The following is a 22838-nucleotide window of genomic DNA, read 5'->3' on the forward strand; positions in this document are numbered from 1 at the left end:
TTTTACTTCTAGCTTTGTTCGTCCTCCTTTGATCATCTTCTCTGTTGATGGATTCCGTGCATCATATATGAAGAAAGGGAACAAGGTCATGCCCAATATTGAAAAACTGAGTAAGTATACCTGTTTTCTTACAATAAATGAAAGGCAATCTCTTGCAGCCTGATTGTTTGCATTTTTCATTGAGCAACAGAATTCAGCGTGGAGCTGGCAGGTAGAAGGGCTGTGCCAAATGCAGGGCTCCTCTGACTGAAAGGTCTAACAAAGATTAAGTCTTTTTCCATGAAAGTGGAATGGCAGAAGTCCCCTTTGGTTTAGATGGTATCAACTGGTGGCTTGAAAGCACCCTGGCTAAAGTGGTGCACAGCAATCAAAGAGTGGGGAGAGCTGCTGCTTTGGGGAATGCTGCTCAGAATCGGTGAGCTTCATGTGGTTTTGTCAGGAAAGAAATGCATCTTCAGTACGTGATATGTATCGTGCACTCTTTTAGGCTAGTTGGGACGTGCCCACAAAATGTTCTACTTGATTCAGAAATGTTGAAGGTATGGGTAAGTGGGTGCAAGAGCTGCAGTGAATGTGTGACAACTGGCTGGGGACATGCCCCAGCAATGAGCAGCCCTGCACACACCTCTGGGGGAGTGAGCATCCACCTGGGTTTGTGGAGTACTGGACACAATGTATATTTGAACTTCTCAGTATAGCATGGTAGTTTGTGTGTGTGCCCATACACTTGAAAGGTGTCTTTTGTTTATTCCCCCACTCCCCCCCTCCGCCGTGTGTCTGCTGGCCATCGTATTTGTGTAGCCATCTGAGGAGCTGTGGCCAAAGCCCATCATGAAACTGCAGCTTTAGTGTATTTGTCACTTAAAATTAGCCTGCGTTTTGTCATGTTGTTTTACTTAGCAAGATACTTCCAATGACTCTGGACTGTGGAAGGAGGCTAGCTTACAAAGGAGAACAGTCTATGGAAATGTAGCTGGTTCTGTAGTCCTCTGGCTGCATTATTTCCGTTGTTTATTGTGAAGTACAAAGAATGCATGAGTAGATTTACTACTGTCTTGTGGGAAGACCTGCCAATGTTAAGCAGCAGAATGTTCATTTAAATCGGTTAAAATTTAACCAGTTTCTGCAGCATTTTGAACCACAGCAAATTACTTCCTCTGTTTTTGTTTTCCATGTCTGAGAGCTTCACTTCCTAATGTTTGCATTCCCTATTGATTTTTCAGGATCTTGTGGAACACATTCTCCTTACATGAGGCCTGTCTACCCTACAAAAACCTTCCCCAACTTGTACACCCTTGCTACTGTAAGTCCCTGGGAAGGACTTTTTGATGATAAAATGTTGCATTGCAGTAGAAATGTGGGTTGTGGGAAGCAAGATTTTTTTTTTTTAGATAAAACTGCTTCGCTGTCCATCCTTTTCGGCCTTTGGTTATGTGAAGTATTTTCTTCAGTATTTTGAAGTTCTGAGATAAAGTGTATCTCACCATTATATACTGTTACAGCTTTTCTGTGCTTTCTTATGCTTGCTTTTGCAGTTATTTGTACTGCTGTGTAATTACAGGTCACGGTTTTTCTAGGGGGGAAAAAAAAACCACCCCTGAAATCCTACCCAGAATACAACCAGCAGTTGTTCCTTCACTGGAGTCGCTGAAGTCAGTGGGGCTGACTTAGCAGCCGACTTACAGTTTGCAACTGCTGAGTGTGTCTGGATGCTGCGTTGGCCCTGCAGTAAAACGAACCATAACTTCTGTGCTCCGGTGGCACAGCTGGTGGCCAGGCTGTCCCCACCCTGGGACACAAATGCTCCTGTGTGGCAGTGCTCCCAAAGCTGGGCTAAGGGACTTCCTACCTGCAGCTGCATTTTTTTTCTCCTGCCTTTTTTCCTGCAGCCTCTGCACAAATGTTAAATGGGAAGAGAAAGGAGGGGATGGAGAAGTGAATAGCTGGGGATGGGAGAGGGCCAATAGAAAGGGAGAAGAGCAGAAACCTCTGAAATAGCCTTTACTGCTGGACAAATTGTGATATAAAGCCATGTCTTTGGGTGACTTGCCTTGTTTTTTTCTTGGAAATAACTTATCTCACAGAGGCTCTGGTGAAGATAAAACATTATAAAATGGAAATGCGAAGTGTTACTCTTGCAACCAGAGAATGAATTACTGTTTCCAGAAAGGGAATTAATGAAGAGGAACTGAAAGTTCAAATCAATCTTCTTTTCAAAAATTTTTGCTTAATTTAGATGGCCTCAAACTAACTTTTAACCAGTGTGAAAATACTTTAAAGTATCAAGTAACAGGAGTTTTTGTGCTTTTTAGCACAATTCAATCATCTCCTCCTGCTTTCATTACTACAGCCACTTTTAAATGTGCTTATCTTAAAGTTACAAACTTTTTTGGTGTGCAGTTACAGATATACCTATTTTAAAATAATTTAGTGGTATTTGCAGATAGCTGTGAAGAACTGGACTTGTGTGCATTAGGGTTTTACTAATTAATCTACTTCTGCACAAAGGGACTCTATCCTGAATCACATGGAATCGTTGGCAATTCAATGTATGACCCAGTGTTTGATGCCAGCTTCAGTCTTCGAGGGCGAGAGAAATTCAATCACAGATGGTGGGGAGGTCAACCAGTAAGTTTCAGATTCCCTCCTCCTCCTTCCCTCCTCCCTCTCCTCCCCTCCCTCTGTGCTGTGGAACATAGCCAAAATAATAATTAAAAAAATACATCTGTGAACAATTTGTGCCTAATCTCCCCCCTCAGGTGGCCCTGTGTCTATCAATTTAATGTAACATTTTGAGTTGGCTTTTGCTTTTCAGAATAATAAAGCCATTGATTATGGAAAGGTGCTTACGTTGATAAGTATAAATTAGATGTGGTGAGGAAAAAAAAAACCAATTTGGGCAGCAGTTTAACACAAATTACCCTATTTTCGTCACCGTGGCATAATGTTTCCTTTTCATTATGGGTTTCTCAGGTTTTCATCCTAGTAATGTTCTTGTGGCAGTTTTAGTATTAATGTTCTGTCAGCATAGCATGGCACAACTTCATAATTATTATTTGTTAAGTCCACAAGTGATTGCTGTTACCTGACTTGCTGCAGAGGCTGTAGAAGTTTGTGAATTAATTTCTGCCTTGAGCACAACAGCAGTGGCTGAACTAAGCCTCCTCTCTTAGATTAGTGTTGGACTTGGTGGTTTCTCTAGCTCTGAATCCTTATTGTGGGTAAGGAAATGGCCTCCTTCAAAGTATTCTGTTTTACTACAGCTAAGGAGGTCCCCTTGCTTCTGCTGCACTTTCCCCTATTAGCGCATGCTGTGGTGGCTTGCTTTGCCAACAGAAGTGGGTTTAAATTAAACTAAGAAGTTTTATGTGCAAGCAGCCAAGGTGCATGCACGTTTCATTGCACTGATTGCTTAGGGAACTATAGTTTAAAAGCTCCCTGACCAGTTAACCCCACAAAAGAGTGGGATGATAGAGGTGGGGAAATCAGAAGGGGTTTGAGAACACCATAATCTGTCATTGCTGTTTGCTAAAGTGATCAGTGTCATCCCCCTAAATCTCTTAAGACAGAAATATCCCATGAGACTAAAGGAAGTTACTCAGATGGTTTTAGGCTTAGCAAGTGTGTGTGTTATTTGTCTGCATGTGGTTTTAGTCTGCAACAAATGTGAGACAAGACAATTTAGAGCTGCAGGCAGATGTGTGACAGGCAGATATGTCTGGCTGTGGCTGAGCCAGAAATGAGGTATTTGTGCTCTTGTAAAATTTGTCAGCATAACAGCAAGTGTAGTCACTCCCTCGCCCAGCTATGACCGGGTTAGCTTTCAGCATGGATTGTGTGGAGAGGAGACGGTGAGGAACGTGCCTAGGTATTATCCCCCTAGATGTGAGCAAAGAAGCAGGATCAAAACTAGGAGCAGTGAAAGGGTAGCAGTGGGCAGCCTCTTCCTCCATCTCAGCTACAGCTAGAGCCACACAGCTAACAAACTGTGCCTGCTGCAGTTAGGTATCGAGCTCATAGACAGTATTGGGGCTCAACTGCTGTATGACAACTTGTTAAGCAGCTGTAATTTAACTATGCATTGCAAATTTAATGGTGCATCTTACCTTAATCACAATTAGGTAGAAGTTAGTGGGGAACTAACTTCTAGGGACTGTACAAATGTCTCTGTTTTTAAACTACTTCATCACCTACTGTGTTGAGAGGGGAATATTGGTAATTCCCACACCTGTCCATTAGAAACACCTATGCTGCTCCAGAGAATAAAAGTCACTCTGGATTGTAAACAAGGGTCATGAAAAATGTCAGCTGAGAAGAGTTCAAGAAAGTTACACAACAGTGGATGACCGTACGCTGGATGAAATCCTCAGAGGATGGGGGGGGGAGTGTTGCATACACAAGTAAGGATGATAAAATAAACCAGCTGATCTGAAGAAGTGTTAAAAAGGAAAAACACACAAATAATGTAATAAACTGGAAATGTCTTTGGAGAATTGAAAACAAATGCATAGAGGAAGGGCTATAATTCAGTCCCAACACACTTAATATGAGGGAAACCTGTAAGTTTGGCAAACCTGATAGAGCGGCCAATAGAGTTTGGGTAAGGAGGTGGTAGATCTCTTGCAGAAATATGGTATAAATGATACTCTCTCTGCACGTGGAAGAATTGCACATTTCATAGAATCATAGAATCATTTAGATTGGAAAAAACCTTTCAGAAAGGTCTTGATAAAAGAACTGTAGATTTTGATAAAAGAAAAAATTATCTCCATTATGGATTAGATACAGTCTCTTTCTAACTCCTTTTTATAATTTTCTCTAAATATCACATCGACATAGACTGCCAAAAATAGCTGGGTACTGAAAGACAAGACAGTAGAATTAAGGGGGAGGGAAGGGAAATCTGGTCTGCATATCACAGAAATCTTGTCTGTCATATCACATATTCATCTGGTTCTTTTCAGGTCTTGGGTCTCAAACTGGAGTACTCAAACAACAGCAGAATGGTACTTGGATTGCACAGAATTGGGAATTAATTTTTTTCTGCCCAGGAAGGCAGGAAAAGTGTCTGGGACACCCAGCCTCATATTATGGCTAAAACTGCCTAGAAGAGAATGTCATTTAATGCTGATAATTTCTGAAATACTTTCTTGCTCCTGGAGACTGGCCTATTATATATGGCTTTGTTAAAATGTAGGGGTTTGGTGTTTTTTCTTTTTTTTTAATTACTTGTTCTAATACTCAGCATCTTGCTGGGAAACAGCGAGATTACCGTGGACATCAGTGGGATTTGGCAGATGAGTAGCTGAATGTTTCTATACCAGGAATTATGAGAAATTAATTTTAAGAGAATTAGGAAAAGGAGAAGGGGGGAGAAGGTAGCGTGGAAGTGTTTTGAGGTGCTCTAGCTGGTTGTGGGACTTCCTGAAATCCAGTCTTCTGATTTAATATACAACCTTGATATATTATATAAGCTTAAAACCACCTTGTTTTCAAAACAAAAGTGTTTGACAGGAAACAGCCACAAAACCACTCCTCATATTGCTACAGCATCTCACAGAAATGGTGAGCATCAGGGCTCATGCTCCCAAGGGGGAAACTAAGTTTACTGCTCATTTTTCATGACACCAAGACTCTGTTTTCATCCCAAGAAACTTTAAGCACTGAATTAGGCGCCAGCTGCCTTTGGCTTCTGTTAAGCAGTAGTTTTCCATGTCTTGATTTGATGTAGTGAGCTTAAGCTTACACTACAGAGAATACGTTGCTTTTTTTTTTAGTGATCTTTCATGATCCTTAGAAATAATCCATTGGCCTCCCCAAGGTCAGAAGATGACAGGTATAAAACTGCCTGTCTGTGGTTAATGGGGACAGAGAAGCTCCTTCAGAAGGTAATTCAGCTTGGATCTGAGTTTGGCTCCAAAGATGCCTCTCTCTCCAGAAATATCTTAATTATAAAAGTATTGAAGGTTGTTTAGGGCACCTTGTATGAAGCTTTATTTTCACTATTAACCTTTTAAAAAGAATACAACCCTCAAAAAGGGCCCAGCTTGAGATCCTGAGATAATCTTTAAAAAGGGCCATGATGTTCCTAGATAAGCAACAGCATGTCTCGAAGCTGTCTTTGCAGACTGCAGGATATGTCTGTAGACACTAGGCATCATCACTACACATCTTAACTGGATGATTTTATCTAATCTTCACATTCTATATCAATCTTTGGGATAAAACCATTTTGCTCTCTGTTTATTGGAATTTTAGGTTTTGACTGTCTAATGATTACAGAAAGAACTTCTTATTTTCATTTTCTTGCCTAGTCAGTCTGAACATTGGCAGGATAGTTACATCTGAGGAGCCTAGGCTCTGCAGAAAGCTGTCATCTGCCTTTTTGTCCTGACCGCATTTTGCAATCGCTTTGTTGATTGGTGGGGGAAGCAGGAGGTGGCATGTCTATAATTGTCTAAGTATTTCTTTTTGTCTAGCTTGAGCCATGAACTAGCAACAGGGCTTTTTGAGTCTGTCTAATTATTTAATAGGCTTCTTGTACCAAAATCTTCTGTCTGGGCAAGAAGGCAATGCTTAGCTGTCAAGGCTGCGAGATCATTTGTGTCCTGTTAAAGAGTAAGGAGTGTGGAAGTGGTTATTCCACATTTTACCATGTTGGCAGGACAAATTGAAAATGGTGGGGGAGTGTAATGTTTGGCATCACCCTGGTATTAATTCTGCATGTTTGCACCAATCTTATACATGTTTCTTTACCTGGGAAATGCTGTGATTCCCCCCTTCCAACCTTTGTCTGGATGTGGGATTTCCCATTGATGCATTACCAACTCTCTGCTGCAGTGGGTGTATGTGCTCCTGACATGAATCTCCTTCCCTGATTGGCAAGCAGGAGCATGTTTGCACAACTTGGCCCAAGAGCTGGACTTCGGAGCCATTCCTCCCATCAGCCCTGACCTGAGACGTGCTGCTGCCAGTCCTTTCATCGTGCCACAAATATGGGGCAGCCTTTGCAAAGTTATGGGCTCTTATTTATTCATGGAAGATTAAAAGTAGGGAGATGCCCCACTTTCTGTGCAGGTTTTCAAAGACAATTCAACAGCTATCTTGAATAATTCTGTATATAGTATCTGTGTACAAACGTGTCTAGCAGTTAGAAGAAGGGAGAACCTGGGACTTCCAAGTTCCATATGGCATTGCCACCTAAACTATTGCTTAGCCTGTCTATTTTTATCCACAAACAAAGGAGAAGAATTGTAGCCATTCAATACAGAGGATATAAAAATGACAGTAATTCAACTTACAGGATATGTTTCATATACATCTAGAAAAGCATGTATATTACTTCTTGGGACATTTGCCAGTATACTAGGGTTGAATCTGTGGGTCCATAATTTAACAGGTCTTTCTGCATTGGAAAAGTTAGATATTCTCTAATTCCTGTGGCATGGTATGAAGACAGAGTGGTTAATCTTTAATTATTTTTTTTAAAATATTTATTGCCCTCTTCTCCGCTTAAGCAAATTAATTCAGAAATATGGCCTTTACATAGCTTGCAATACAGTAAGGCTTGTCCCATATGCAAACCAGGGGTGCACATCTGACATAGTTAAACAGCTGACTATAAAATTCTAATGTATTAACAGTTAAAACCAACATATTTACATATGGCAAATAAATTACATAAGCTCACAAATGGTACTGACCTTGCAACACCTAACACAGAAAAATTTATGATAAGTGACCTGAACAGATGTGACCAGCCATAGAGTGTATATAGCGCATTGCATTTACATGCTCAGTACTGGAACACCTAGGATTAATTAACTTTAAGACTGTGACTCTAACCAGCAGAGAGGAAGTGGAACAATAACCCTTATTCCCTTCTTAATTTCAATTGTTTTGGATGGGCAAGGTTGAGAGGGCATCAGCTAAATTTTTTTTTCTATCCTACATTGAATGACAGTGTAGACTCAGCCTGGGAGAGGCATGACTTGTAGTGAAACTGGCAGGTTTAAACCAAACAAGAAGAAAAATACACTCATGTAGTGTGTGACTACATTGTGGAACTTGCTGCTACAAACTGATTTATAGCCAGAAAAATATATGGGATTTGAAGGACCGAAAAAAGGATTTGAAAAGTTCATGGAGATTGTTTCCATCATTTCCATCAAGCACTTCAAGTGAGCTCAAAAAGTTCTTGGATGTCTATGGAGGAATGTGTCCCTCCCTGCTGTCTTTATACCCCTGCTCACTCATCTGCACCCTTTTTTGGGTACTCTTTCCTAACGCGTTTTCAGTGGATGGCTAGCGATGATAGAATATGAGGAAAGAGGGACATTTATGGAGTTACTGATTAGTGTTAAGCTGTGTTCTTTCCTAACTGAGTATCCTCCAAAATGTGAACACTGAAAGGCTCAGGTGACTAATGGCTGATTTTTGAAAATTAAATGGAATACTGGAGAAATTCCTGGCCATGAATCTTAATGCTTTGCATTAAAAGCAACACAGAGATTTAGGGGTGAAAGTCTACAGCACAGCGGCTGATCCACTGCTTCAGAATTTGCATAGGTTTGTCACTCCACGTGTTTGAAATAGGGACGCAGGCTGAAGACTGCAATTTTCACTTCTAGGCTCAGGGTAGAAGAATGTGTCTTGAAAACATTTTCTTTTGATTTCAGAGGGTCATTAAAGATCTGAACACATCCTAATCCTCTTATATTTTCCTCATTAGATTTGGATTACTGCAGCCAAGCAAGGGGTGAAAGCTGGCACGTTCTTCTGGTCTGTGTAAGTGCCCTCTGTTTTCTGGAGATTTGTAACTAATACTTCAGAATTAATTTGATGCAAGTGTTTATTAAGTCGTTTTCCTTACTCTAAGCATTCGGTAGCTTGGAGACCGTACCTGTAACCCTCCCTTGTTTCATTTGTGCAATGTTTCTGATAATTAAAGCTAATGCTACAGTTTGCTGCTTTAAGTTCATATACTGATTTTTAGCAGTTGTCTGAAGAAAAGATGTGTGACTATGTAAAAAATTACTTACTTTCATTTCACGGTGTGTTGTTTTGCCTCCCTAGTATTGCTAGCAATGTTTCCTAGTCCTCTGAGTGTTTGTGGAAGACTCTTTTATTGTCCTCTTATGTCATCTGACATAAACAGCCTAATTGACTCAAAAGCCTAACTGAATCACTCATTTTACAATCCAGTCTGACCTTTGAGTGAGATATCCAATTTCCCTTTCCTAAAAGACAGCCTTGAGGATCTTTGCTGTTTATTCTTTTGTTTAATGGTTCCAAATTATTTTCCTTTGTCCCAACTAAGACGTATCTTCCTAAATGAAAATGAATGAATTTTGATTATATCTGAGTACTGAGGAATTCATGTGGATCAATCTCTCTATTTCACTTTAGTGGCAGGATTACAGGAGCAAAGAAAATGGGAAAAATGTCAAGATTGAAGTACTAAGGGGGGTTGCCTATTTTTTTGTGATTCCGTTAGGAATAATGCTTTTTGCTACTCTAAATATTATATAGCATGTGGAGGGAATAATAAAATGTACCACGTACAAAGCTGATGATAGGTTTAGGCTTGCAAGATGGTTATCTGACAGACCTCCAGCCTGGTGCTCTACAAAACAAAGAAATTAATGTGATTCCTAAGCCCTACAACTACATAGTCACCATAAAGACCCTGGCCAATGCATGCTTGGAGATATAAAACGTTACGGAAGGTAACCAAGGATAAGTTATATGAATGGTAATAGTAAGGGAGTGAGACAGCCACTTTATGTATGAATGAAATATATATGCCTTAAAACTGTATTATTTACTTTGGGACACAGAATGGTTTTTGGGAGAATTCAGGCAAACTCTTTTAGGAAAACAAAAGTGTTAAAAGCATCTTAGTCACAAATGACTTAATTGAAATAATGGATTGTTTTTCATATTGCACAAATAATAAAATTTTCAAAACTGGGCAATACCCAAGATTATTATTCCACTTTATAATATCGCCTTGTTTGCAAATTTTAGCATAAATTCTCATTTTTATAGTTGTTTTACAACCGAAAGTTCTCTGTGGAGTTGGATACTGAGGACCACTGTTGTTCTACAAGGCATTAAAACCAAACTTATTTAAAGACAGCTGTTGGCACCTCTATTTCTCTGTCAGATGTTTCCAAAGAGTGCTAAATTCAATTCAGCATGGTGAATCCAAGTCAGTTGTATTTTATTCCTGCCCTGGGATTCTGCTATTGATCTAATGGAATCTGGACTGACTATGCTATTGTATTAAAATAACTGCATGGTCACTGACCTGCAGAGCTTTCCTAAGATGAGATATTTGGAAGTTTAACAACTGTTTATAAGGCTAGTCATTCTCATAGCATGAACTTGACCACAGCAGCCAAGTAAGAAGTCTCAGGATACAAACAGTGAAATAGGATGAGTCTGTTCTGCAGAGTGAGAAGCTGTCAAAGTTGTGCAAGTCACCACGCTGATGGCCTGGTGTTTCAGATGGCTCTGTTTTGATTTACACCAGCCCAGCCCTCAGTTTAGTTACTATTAAGTCAATGGGAACTTTTCCAGCGTCTTCAAGACTACCAGACCAGCATGGTCGTTTAAACCCGTACTGATATGAGCAATTTAATGGTTTTTACTCGTGCCAGCACCATGGTGCATAAAAAAGGTTCATCTGGGTTAAAGCTACCAGAATGGATCTTTATTGACTGCTATTTAGAACAGTTAGATTTACTGCCTTGAGGTCTGACTCCAGTTACAAACTTTTAATCAACTTTATTTTGGAGTATGTGGACATCCAGGAGATCTGAAGGGATTCTGTTTGCAAAATAAGAATCAATATCAAGCAAGAAAGAAGATATAGCATACTAAAAGCAAATGATGTTATTACAATTGACTTTAATCATGTTAGAATCAGTTCATAGCAAGGCTTTGTTGATGCCTTTTGTATTGTGTGATAACAAGATATATTTTTGTATTTTGTGGTCCAGTGTCATCCCCCATGAGCGCAGAATATTAACAATACTGCAGTGGCTAACACTTCCAGACAACGAAAGGTAATTCACATATTGTTATCTGCTGTTGGATAACTGCTAGCTTGTCTTCTCCCTAAAAGTAGCTGGAAGAGGAAGGGGAAATTTATTTCTAAAAATTATTTTTTTCTGTTATGCAGACAAAAACATTGCTATCACTGTTTTAAGGATTTGTTGGGTGTTTGTGGTTTGTTTTTTGTTTTGTTTTTCTATCTCAGCTTTTAACCATCAGCATTTTGATTCTTCTCAATAAATGTATGGTATGAATTTATTTCTTATCAAGAAGCATTTAGTTACATGGATTAACTTGGATTGTTCTTATTCTACTGAGTCTAATATAGTTTAACAACCTTACAGGTAATGGCAGTTGCAGAGCTGGACCCTGAGGACTGGGAAAATGTTAACATTTTAATTACGAGTGTTTTTTAGTACACAAGTTCCCACATGCTGCTGGTTGCAAAGCTCAGGCTAGCTGCTGTTGTGAGCTCTCCTACAAGACTTAGAAGGAGTGTGTGTCCTCAGATGGTAGCCCATGTGCCTCCCTGCATGTGTTCTTGGATTTAATAAAACTGTAGAACAACTAATTGCTTAATCATACCATGGAAACATGACTGAGAAACAGTTCTTTTTCCATAAAGCCAACTCTCATTGGAAGGTTCACTTGATTTGACTTGACCTAACATGTCTGGGGTTTTTTGTTGTTGTCAAAGGAAAGCTATCCTGAACAAGACCTTTCTTTCTTTCAGGCCTTATGTTTATGCTTTCTACTCTGAACAACCAGATGCTGCTGGCCACAGATATGGTCCTTTCAACTCAGAGGTTAGTAGAGATTTTCTTCTGCAGACAAAGCATGTGGCTCAAATACATTTTTGGAATAATTGTCACTGCTCAGGAGTAACACTTTTAGCAACTTTTTTTCACCCGTTTCTGCAGAATGCTTCCCTGCTGCCACAGAAAGCAGTTATTGTCTTAAGGACTTATCACATAAGATTCACTTCTGAGAGAAGGAACTGCCTGTGCCTTTCAGGATGCTATTTTTCTGTGTGATATGATAATGCAAATGGAAAGATTTATCTGGCAAAGACAAGAGTATATTTGGGTGCAACAGCATAATTTAACTTTCCTCGAACGATTTATCCTTCTTAAAAGTCATGAAAATATAATGCAGAAAATATTGAGGAAAAACACAGAGAAGAAAAAGCTTTCTGTAAAGCTGACAGCCTGCAGTAGCCAAAGTAATAATTCCAGTCTGTCGTGAACTGTAAAAAGCTGCTATTTCCAGTTTCATATAGGCCCTACAGGGGTTCAGAAAGCTTTGCCAGTACAGTTCCCTCAGGACCGGACTGCTGAGTTTGGAAAAAGTTTTGAAGCACTGTAAGGTATTTTAATGAAAAATTATGTGCAAAACACTACAGTAGTTAACCCCTTGTTTGAGCTTTGGGTAGCTGGCTGGGACTGATGAGTACTGCTTCCCTGCCAACACCATCCAGGTGACAAGAGTTTAAAGACTATGCACTTGTTTGGGATTTGTGGGGAAGGAAAGTAAATTCTGCACCCAAATATTCTACTACTTCAGATGGCTGGGATCTGGCGTCTCTGATGATCTCCGACATCTGGCAAAGGTCCCCTAGTTTCAGTGCAAATGTATGCCTGCAGATTGCCATCACAAGACTTTAGGAGTTTTTATACATGCTTTTTAAAGTGTAAACAAACATTTGCAAATCTTCAAAAACTGAGGACTGTATCAGATACCTACCCTTTGGAAGGTAATACAAATCTCCCTGAGCAGCCAGGTAGCCAGTGGTAGTTTCTTACTTGTTTGGTATACGTCTGATAGCTGTTCTCTAGTGGAGGAGAGAGCAAAGATAAGCAGAATTAATCTTTTTTAATATGCTTGAGTTATTTGGGCTGTTTAAATAAGTTTGTAGCAGTTATGAACTTGCTGTGGGTAGCATCCCTGTTGGAGCAGTTTGAGCCATGGTCCCAGAGCAGCGGGTGTGAGGAATTATTCCAAACCAGCACTGAAACATCATACTGGATAGGAAGAAGTAGTCCTTTTTCTGGATAAGCGATGGTTAATATCTGCCAACACTCTTGCTAAATTGACAGGCATTGATATGTCTCCATGTTGTCATTTGGCTCAGAACAGGAGAGACGTCTGACTTGGTCAAGCAAGGTATCGGTAATGAGAGCTCTCTGATTTAAGGATGTATTACTCAATGATCCTTTACAGTTCCTCTTATTGAAGTGTTACAAATATTATGTGTGGCTTATGACTGACAACTCTAATTTTATTTATCTGTAGACAACCACTTCCTTCTGAACAGAGTTGTGGGGCTCTTTCCATGGGCTTAACGGAGAATATGAAGATGATGACATTGAATTTGTTCTTTAAATTTTAGTCTTTAACAAACCAGTTTAGCATCCAATGTGGTAATCTAGTTTCAGGTTAATTATAAGTGTCTAAAAAGTGAAGTATAATTGTATCATCATAGAAAAAGTCATTATAAAAGCAAAAAGCCCCCAAAAGTTCTTATTGTTTGGGGGTTCTTCTGCATGGTTATCTGAATGTTGACCTCTAATTGCGAGGCAAAGCTTAGGCTCTTAATAAGTGTGAATTAATAGCTTATGAAAGTTTTACAAATAAATTGATTTATGCCATTTGTGTTAAACACCAGAAGAGCACGAAATTGATTTTTAGCAAATTGAGAACAGACAAGTTAGCAGATGAGCATGTATGGGTTTGCAGTTCAAACAGTGGCCATAATTGTGAATGGAAATTAAATAAATGAATACAGCTGTGTAAGTATACAGATGCTGAGATTTACTAGGGGCCGGTTTCACGATAGAAAAGCTAGGAAGTATTTTATATTGTTTCTCTTGAAACATTTTTTTCAATATAATTTTTAGGAGCTATGAAATTTACATAAATTGGCTGGGAAGAAAGTCCTTAAAGGGATCCCTCTCAGCTGCTTCCTTGATACTGAGAGCATGACCTCCCCATGAAATCATTCTTGTATACAGCTGGCAGCAGTTAGACGGTTGGAGTAGTTCTGACCACTTCATTTTTCTTCATGCAAAGGCAGATCAGCCAAACAATAATGTTTGAAAACAAGCTCTTAACAATTCTGTGTTATAGTTAAGATGGGCTTCTTATTTCTTCTTTTCAAGAGTGAAGATTTTATGCTGAGTTTTTCTTGCTGCATTTTGTAGCTTGAGGAATACACCTTGAAAACCTCCAAATCCTACAAATGTCCATTAGTGTTTACTAGACCTTCTTATGCCAAATAGTGTTCTAAACGTATTTTAAATGTATTGCCTTTAAGGTCTAATGGCGTCCATGACTGATAATTTTCAGCTTCTAGATTTCAGCAGATGGCACTCAGAGCTTCACAGGACATGCACAACACCTTATGTGCAGAGCATCTTAAAAGCTAGAAATAAAGGGACTTAGATGCACTTAAACTTTATTGGTGAATTACCAGTGTTGTTGATATAAATGGAATACAGATTATGGCCAGTGTCCACTAGTGTAACTTTGCGTGTCCTCTAACATTATGAACTTCAGTGTAAATGAGTTGGTTGTCTAGGTTTTGGGAGTTTTTTTAGCTTTGGGTTTGGTTTTTTTGTGTGACATGAATAAACTTCTTAGGAAGTATTTTAGTGGGTTCCATTACATTTCCAGGTGTAGTTATGGGAGTTATCAAATATGTGCTTGCTCTTGATTTACTTCTGCATATTTTTTTTCTTTCCCTCTGTGCTTCTGCAGTTGAACTCTGGTAGGTTGGTCCATCTGGGTCAAGAAGCAGAGCTTTGGCTGGCTAGTTACCTTTGTGATGTTACAGTTCCCCTCTGTAAGCGGGGAGGGATTAATTTCCCTCCTCCATAACTCTGTTCTGACTCTTCTTAAGCAAGACTAAGATTTGGCTGGTTAATAAGAACTTGGCTTTTTTTTTTTTCCTCCAAGCTATCTTTTAAAAAAAAAATAATTCTAGAAATATGCTACCATAAGAGCTCTAAAACATATTGAAATCTGGCACTGCTAAGCCGTTCCTGCTGCTCCTCTAACATGCTGTCTTGAGACAGCCATTTTCAGTGTTCAGACCTGGGTCTCCTGCGCTCGCGTGTTTCTTGCATCATGGAGCTCTGTCTGAGCCAATTCAGAGACAGTAAAATGAGAATCCTTCCTTTCCCTGCCGCTCCTCTCATCAGGACTGCACAAAGCTTGAAGCGTTTTAAAAACAGAAAACTCTGGTGCTGCTTTATTAAAATGCCTTTCTGGAGAGAGACGAATGAGACTGGACTAGAATCTCCTTTCCAGCTGCTTGCCTTGGAAGCAATGAAACAGCATGGCAGATGGTAACATCCCCTTCCTTCCCTTCCCTGTTTACATAGCTTTGTAACTGAACAACTGTGAGAAGCTGCCTAAGAACATAGAAGTTAAATATCATCATAAATCTCCGACTCTTCTCAAGCCCAATCGGTGTGCTCCGTTACATGCAGCATGGTGTAGTTACTATCTCCCAGTAGGCGTCATCTATCAGCACTTCACATGCAATCCCTAGCAGTGCCAAGAGCCTGCAACTTGTGTTAAAGTCTGTGAGAGTGGTACAGTTTAAAATTATGAGCAAGTCGATTAATGGGATAGTAGTTTTTCCACTTATGTCTTAAATTTTTTTTCCTTTCTGCAAGCCTATCTCAGGTAGTATTTGTGCATTTATGAACAATAATATTACCCAATAAGATGCCATACTGAAAGTGCTAGGAAATTAAATTCTCAAATTGCCCATAAAGCTGGTAATAAGGCAGGTAGCAGTGCAGCTTTCTGATGCACTGCCACTAATAAATATGCCCTGCCTAACTGTTTTGAAGGATACAAGCTCCATGCTAACAGAGTCTCACCTTTGTAGCTCTGTCCTGCAGACCTGCAGTCCCCAAATACTGGCTAGTGGGGTTCTGGTGATTTCATTGGGGTGCATGGCCTGGCACACAATGGTGGCACCTGATGATGATACTGATGAGGGTACCTAGTGTCACCGATTCAGCCAAAAAGTGGGTGTGGAAAACCTTGCAGAAAACTATTTGGACTGGACAGGCTCTCGTACTCATACCTGAACCATCATCCAAGTGAGATGTTGTGTTGCCACCAGCACTCTACCCCCGACACTCATTAAATTGTACACAATGAATTTTACGTAAATTGAAATTGTTTACTTAAATTTTGATATTAATGGATTAATATCTGAGCAATAAAAACCCCACATAACTATATATTTTGAAACCAGAAGCCCCACCTATCTTCTGAAACACCAATTTCATTAGCTTTTATGCTGTCCGCTCTTGTAACTGCTGTTCTGCTTTCAGTACAATTTGAAGGATTCCTCCTTAAAGAGAGACAGATCCTAAATTGTCCAAATGACTAAATTTTTGAAAAGGCCACAGTATTTATGCTTCAGAATTAGTTGGCACAGGTAGCTTTACTATCTGATGTGAGTTGAGAGAGGCTTTTTTTCTGAGTCCAGACATCTCTCCCCGCCAGTACAGGAGAGTAGTTATGGCTCCCCTCTTACTCCGCCCAAGAGACCTAAGAGAAAGCTTCCTCCTAAGAGGAGACAGGAAAGACCAGTTGCAGCTCCAAAGAAAAGAAGAAGAAAAGTACGTAGAGTGGATCAGTATGCTGCGGAAGCTCGTCGGAAGAAAGTAAGTTTACATATGTTCCAAAATTTTATGATGGAAGTGCCACTTTTTAGGCACTACTCTAGCTTTATTTTTTTCAACTTGGGAGTTCACTCCATGCTTCAGGTTGGGATTTTGCAGACAAAACTTCTATAAATGTACTGAAGGACCCAAAGGAAAGCAACCAAACAAGACCAAGTCTTCTGGGAGCTATGTTTTTCTTGTTTCAGACTCTGTTTGTGTTAGGGAAAGTCATCTTTATAATCTCTTTACATTTTTAAATCCAGCCATCAGCTGGAGGCAATGTCAGATAAACCCCTGGGAAGACACCACCAGCGTTGCTAACCCTTCTGAGCTATTACAAATTCTGCAATATGTTGTAGCCTCCTTAAGTCCCCAGCTCTTGCGAGCCTGGTGATTATTTGAGATTCTGTGTCTAGTCATCGTGGTTGTGGAAAAGTCCTGAAAATGTGACTCATAAAATCTAAAAGGGAAAGAACTTTAAAAAGTTGTTGTAAAAAAAATATATATTTTAAAGCCAGTTTGTGACTTTGGAGGGTAGAGGATTCTTGATTACATGATTTCTGAATGCTGTATTTGCAGTAGAAGTGGTGCAGTCTGTTTTCACAAGAAAAAGGTCAAATAGAAATTGCTTTACTAGGAAAAGGTGCAAGTGGAGGAAAAAGGTATTCCTTAGTGTACTGTCTTTTCCACCAGGCCCTAACAAACACACTGGGAGGGGTTATAGACTACTTCAGTATTATTTTTGTTTCAGAGATTTAACTAAATAATTCAAAACCTCTTCAAACAAACAACCTAAATATTTCTTCTTTAAGCTTTAAACAAAAGCCTTGACACTCCACTGTATCCTACAAGAGGCTATAAACACTCTTCTCAATAGCTTTTTTTTTTTTTTGGGGGGGGAGGGGATGTTTTTTGACTTGTTGCATGATTCAACTTAAAACAGTTATTTTGTGACCGATTCTTTAAGTATGAAGACATGGCAGACAGGGACATGCAAAAAAATTATCAGCTATAAGAAAACAGGAGTTTTCCAGAGAGCTTTTCACACAGATTTACCTGAAAGGAGAACTGTTAACTGCTATGGATGATATTGCTATTACTCATTAATTTGCCATTCCAAGTTATACCCTTCTGGCATGAAGTATAGTAGATAGCTTATAACATTCCTACTGATGTGAGCATGTGTGACTCTTTTTTTTTTTTTTTTCTTCCTTTCCCTGGATGAAAAGATCATCCAAACTTATCCCTAAAGAACTCTTCCTGATAAGTCAACTGTGAAAATTTATCACTATTATTTCAGAAAAAAAATCCTAATATTACACAACAGTTCCCATCATATCTGCAAATTAATCTTTTGGTGCCGTTTGAGAGCAATGGAATATAGTACAGGCTGGATCCTACCAATTTAAAAAAAAAAGGGGGGGGGGGGAATAAAGTAAAATTCTTTCTTCCTTCTAATCAAGCTTCTTCTAAGGGAAAATTCAGGAGAGAATCCAACTGAGGTCTGTATGTCTCAGATCCCATACCCAATGCTTTCACAATAGTACCAACTCCTTATTGTAGCACCGTCTTAGAGATCCATATATCTTGAAGGAGAAAATGTTTCTGTACAGCCTTCCAAAGTCTTGATATCAACATACTAGGTGAAGAAAGGTATATGCAAGAGTTTTATTTGTTTACCAATAACTCTTTGGAAGTTACATCTGGCAAAGAACATGAGCTGTAAGAGCAGCATGTCCACACAAAAAATCCTTGCCTGAATATGCCACGTACAGCCAGCCTTAGACTGCAAAGACCATTTGGGGAAAAACTTGAGTGTTGTATAGAATAATAAAAGATAAGTGAATTTAAAAATTGAAGAGAGACAGAATGTGATGAGATGAAGAAATATTGGTGAGGGCCTTTCTAAGAGCTGTTCTGAACACAGTCAAGTAGTGAAAACTGCAAAGTTGAAGGGGTTTTTTTGTGGTTTTCTGTGTGAGTTTTTTGTTTCTTTTAAAAACAGGATTTTTCATTTATATTTACTTTCTTACAGTTTCAGAAAGGTCTCTGCAGGTTAATAGATTAAATTGGCGAAGAGGGTAGCTAACAAAATTACCATCACTCATGAATCCTTGAAATCTCTGGAAGTATTGTTGCTTTCCCTCCCCCCCCCCCTCCCCCCCCCACACCTGAAAAAAGTAAACATTAATGGGAAATCCATCTGGATTTCCAGCTTCCTTGAATAAGCTTTGGATTCTGAGTAAAAGTTGTATTTCCTTATATGATTGATGTTATACAAATAGAGTTTCATAAAAATGGAATTCCCATTCATCGAAGAAATTAATTGTATTTGAGAGTGGAAGAATGCTGAAAGAGACAATTTTCTTTTTTTCTAAACTCAAAATGTTTCAAAGTTTTAACTAAACTGACTACTTAGGCTTTCCTGAATTAAAATATTTCAAAATTTCACCCTTTGCCTGAACTAATTCCATATGTCGCAGAAACTGTTCCTCCTGTTCCCCACCGTGATTCCATTGCTCATGAGCTGCTTCTCCGTGTATTTATAGTGCCATATTTCCTGTCTCATCTTATAACCTATCAGAGTCATTTAACATCCATCCCTTAATAACTCAGGCAGAGGGAGAATTATTGAACCGTCTCTTTCTGGGTCACACTAATGTGGTGTTTATTTTTTCTTCTCAGAAAATTCTGCCAAAATCTATTTTTTTTTTTCTCATCCAAAATTTGTTAGCATTCTATTTGTCATAGGGAGGATATTTTGTTGCGGATGCTTGGACCAGCCAAATCAAACAGACAAGCGAGGAGGAAGTTGGCACATAGTGACAAGAAATGTTTTCTTCTCAAAACCAAAACAAAATCTGAGTCCTCTGTCTAAAATCTTACTTTAAAATGTTTCCCTTCTCTGTGCCATCCAGTAAAAAATGTTTCATTTTCTTATAGCTGAAAACACAATCTTGTGAACGTTTCTCAGTGTTTTCTGTTGTGTTTATTAATGAAAAGGAAACTTAAATGAAGAAGTCACAATACTGTATCCATGCCTTCTGGGCCCTGCTGACAATTTTGCCAAAACTGTCATTTGAGATGTTGGAAACTCTTGGCTTTGAAGCTGAAGAACACTCCCTCCGAGCCCCGTGTGCTACTCAAGTGACTTACATGTTGTCATCCTAGTATCAGATGTCCTTTGAAGTGAATTTCATTAAGTTACTTGGCATATGAATCCCAAGTCCAAAGCTTCATTTCATGTTTTGACTAAACCATTCGCATAAAGTAGCTTTTTAAAAGTACTGCTATTTATCTATAAGAAACAAACTGAACCCCAAAGTCACATGTGTTTTTCTAATATCTATACTTTGTTTTACCAAACGTACACGTGTCTGTGGGAGGCCTAGGATGAGCCATAAAGATCTTTTTCTGTCTTGTGTCAGCATCTCAGCAGGGCTTTCTCATGATGAAATCATAGTGTGGATACAGGAAAGGAAATGGTACAATAATTGTAGGTGTAACAGCTCAGCCAAGGCTTTGCTTCTTGACCTGGATGGTTATCCTATCAGAGTTTTGCCAAAGGACCTCCAATTGTAGAACAAGGGGGAACACTGCAATGACAGAATTAACTTTTTTCCTTTCTGCATATTTATACAGATGATGGTGAATCCCCTGAGAGAGATTGACAAGACAGTAGGACAACTAATGGATGGACTGAAACAGTTGAAACTACATCGATGTGTCAATGTCATCTTTGTTGGTGATCATGGTAAAATAAACAATATTCTTTATCAGTATATAAATGCTTAAGCAACGTAGCTGTGCATATAATAAGTGGCTTAAATGAACGTTCCATTTAAGATATTTTTATGCTGATTTTTTACGGTGGTTTAAATCCCCAAAACTAGCCAGTCGGTGTAGACTGGCCACTCAGCTCGCCTGTTAATTGTCATTGGAGAACACTTCTCTTTCATAACAATGATCTGAGTATTTATGGCTCCACTTAGGGTTTTTCAAAGCTTGGCATTTTTGATATCACATCCAAGTGCATCTCTCCTTGTATGTATTGGAAGGCTATAATGTGCCTAAAGTAATCTTTTTGGCAGTTTTTATGGAAGGAAACAATTTAGTAGCACTGTTCTTTTCATGAGGAGAGGAATACAACTTCAGAGCAAGACATTTCCAAGGCAATTAGTGGGTCAAGTTATCCTACTAGGAGAAAGAGTGGAATATCTGTAAGGGACTGTGTCCAGCTTGGACGGAAAATATCATCAAAATAACGGAGGAAGGAGGAAAATGGTAAAAAGATATTTCAGGGTCAGATGGAGAGTCACCCAAAAGCAGAGATACTATTTGGTAGGTCTCATTCTTTCAGACATCAGAAGAAACTATTATAATAGAAGAAATAGTAAATACTAGCAAAGACAAAAAGAAAAAGAAAGTTTTACTAAAGAAAAATGTGACCATGTTTGAGATAAACCTGTTTTTGCATAACTTTTTAGCAATGCTACCAAAGGTCCTGTTCTGTTTAGATCTTTGTCTATGAAAGTCTCACAATAACTGCTACATTACCACTAAAATGGAATATGCCTCCTATGTGGCTGTGGGGAGAGAAGGATAAGGGGTGGGAAGGATTTCCAGGGGAGGCAGTTTTGTGCTGAGAACCGCCTGTGACTGGCAATACGTTCCTCCCTGCCACAAACGGTTGTAGGAGAAAATTGTTTATCTGCATCTGTCTTAGAACAGACCACCAACAGACAATACCTTTTGTGTGCAACTTCTCTTAAAGTCCTTTGTTTAAACAAAAATAATCCCAAAGTAGTACACTAAACTAGAAACAGACTGATTTTTCCATGAGCTTAGTTTGGAGATGTGTCAGTGCACACATGGTATATGTGGTGGCTGTATCTACAACATTGAGACTGGCATTTCTCTTGTGTAGGCAAGTGCTAAAATCACCCCTAGTTTGGCTCCTACCAGTGTCTGATGTTGGAATCAGATGACTGCAAAGAACAAGAATAAGATTAGTCATCCAAAAGAAAAGAATACATAAGCTGTTTGGGGTCTCTTTCTGTGCTGTTTTGGAGAACATGTTTATTTTCAAGCTGGATTAATTTTGCATTTTCCTTCTGCAGGGATGGAAGACACTACTTGTGAAAGAACTGAATTTTTAAGCAACTATCTGACTAATGTGGAAGATATCATTTTGCTGCCTGGATCTTTAGGACGAATTCGCCCTAGGTCTAGCAATAACCTAAAATGTAAGTTAATTTAATTGTACCCCTTATGTCCTGAGAACTAGACTCCATCCCTTCCTTGGGCTGACATTGTATGAAGCCTGTAAGTTCACAGTGTGTCAGGGGGACATGCAGAGGGAAGGACTAAAGACCAGCTGCTCATGCCCTTCCCAGTCTGTAGCTCACAGATCCCACAGTGGCAGAGCTGTGTCAAGTGGATGGCTGAAATGTTCTGGGTTGAAACCCACCCTTTTATGGCAAGGAGAAGTGGGAACTCTTGAAGCTAGTTTTGCATGGCAGCATACATGTCATGAGTTTATTCACACACTTCTCCCCTCTGTCAATGAAAATGAGACTTGGGGGAGTTCAGCACCACACAGATTGGATATAAAAAAAGTGTCTGGTACCTCTGCTGAGGTAATGGAAAAAAAAAAAGAATTGTTAATTTTGAATTCAGTAGCTTCTTCATACTTTTGGCACAGATGAGAAGCAGCGTGGGTTGCTAAATAGCAACAGGCTGGAGATGTTGAAGGATATAAGGGAGCTGTAGAGCATGCATTCAGGGCCAATGGTGACAGTAAAACTTGCTGCTTTTTTTTGTACCATGCTGTTAGAAGCTCACCCTGACTTGGTGTTTGAGATTAGCTTATCTTCGATGAGAGAGCTCAGGGCTCAGGCAGGAGTCCTCTGGTGAAGCTAACTCTGTGATTTAAAGCCCCCTGAGCTGGAAGACAGGGACGGCGAGCAGGATGAACCCCCCATAATCCAAGAGGAAGCGGTCAACAACCTGCTACGCCACCTGGACGCTCACAAGTCTATGGGGCTGGATGGGATCCACCCGAGAGTGCTGAGGGAGCTGGCAGAGGAG

General features: G+C 39.4%; 1 protein-coding gene across 1 annotated transcript in view; it reads left to right on the plus strand.

Annotated features, from left to right (window-relative positions):
- The window catches only part of ENPP2 (ectonucleotide pyrophosphatase/phosphodiesterase 2), a 56655-nt gene that overhangs the window by 12419 nt on the left and 21398 nt on the right, over positions 1 to 22838 (plus strand). Inside the window, exons 6-14 of the mRNA XM_009321672.1 lie at positions 13 to 110; positions 1224 to 1303; positions 2509 to 2628; positions 8732 to 8787; positions 11007 to 11072; positions 11795 to 11867; positions 16593 to 16748; positions 20391 to 20502; positions 21869 to 21994. Of these exons, the coding sequence (XP_009319947.1) occupies positions 13 to 110; positions 1224 to 1303; positions 2509 to 2628; positions 8732 to 8787; positions 11007 to 11072; positions 11795 to 11867; positions 16593 to 16748; positions 20391 to 20502; positions 21869 to 21994 (887 nt within the window). The remainder of the gene's footprint in view (positions 1 to 12; positions 111 to 1223; positions 1304 to 2508; positions 2629 to 8731; positions 8788 to 11006; positions 11073 to 11794; positions 11868 to 16592; positions 16749 to 20390; positions 20503 to 21868; positions 21995 to 22838) is intronic.

The sequence above is a fragment of the Pygoscelis adeliae genome, unplaced genomic scaffold (genome assembly GCF_000699105.1).
Source record: "Pygoscelis adeliae isolate BGI_AS28 unplaced genomic scaffold, ASM69910v1 Scaffold111, whole genome shotgun sequence".
Classification (NCBI taxonomy): Eukaryota; Metazoa; Chordata; class Aves; order Sphenisciformes; family Spheniscidae; genus Pygoscelis; species Pygoscelis adeliae.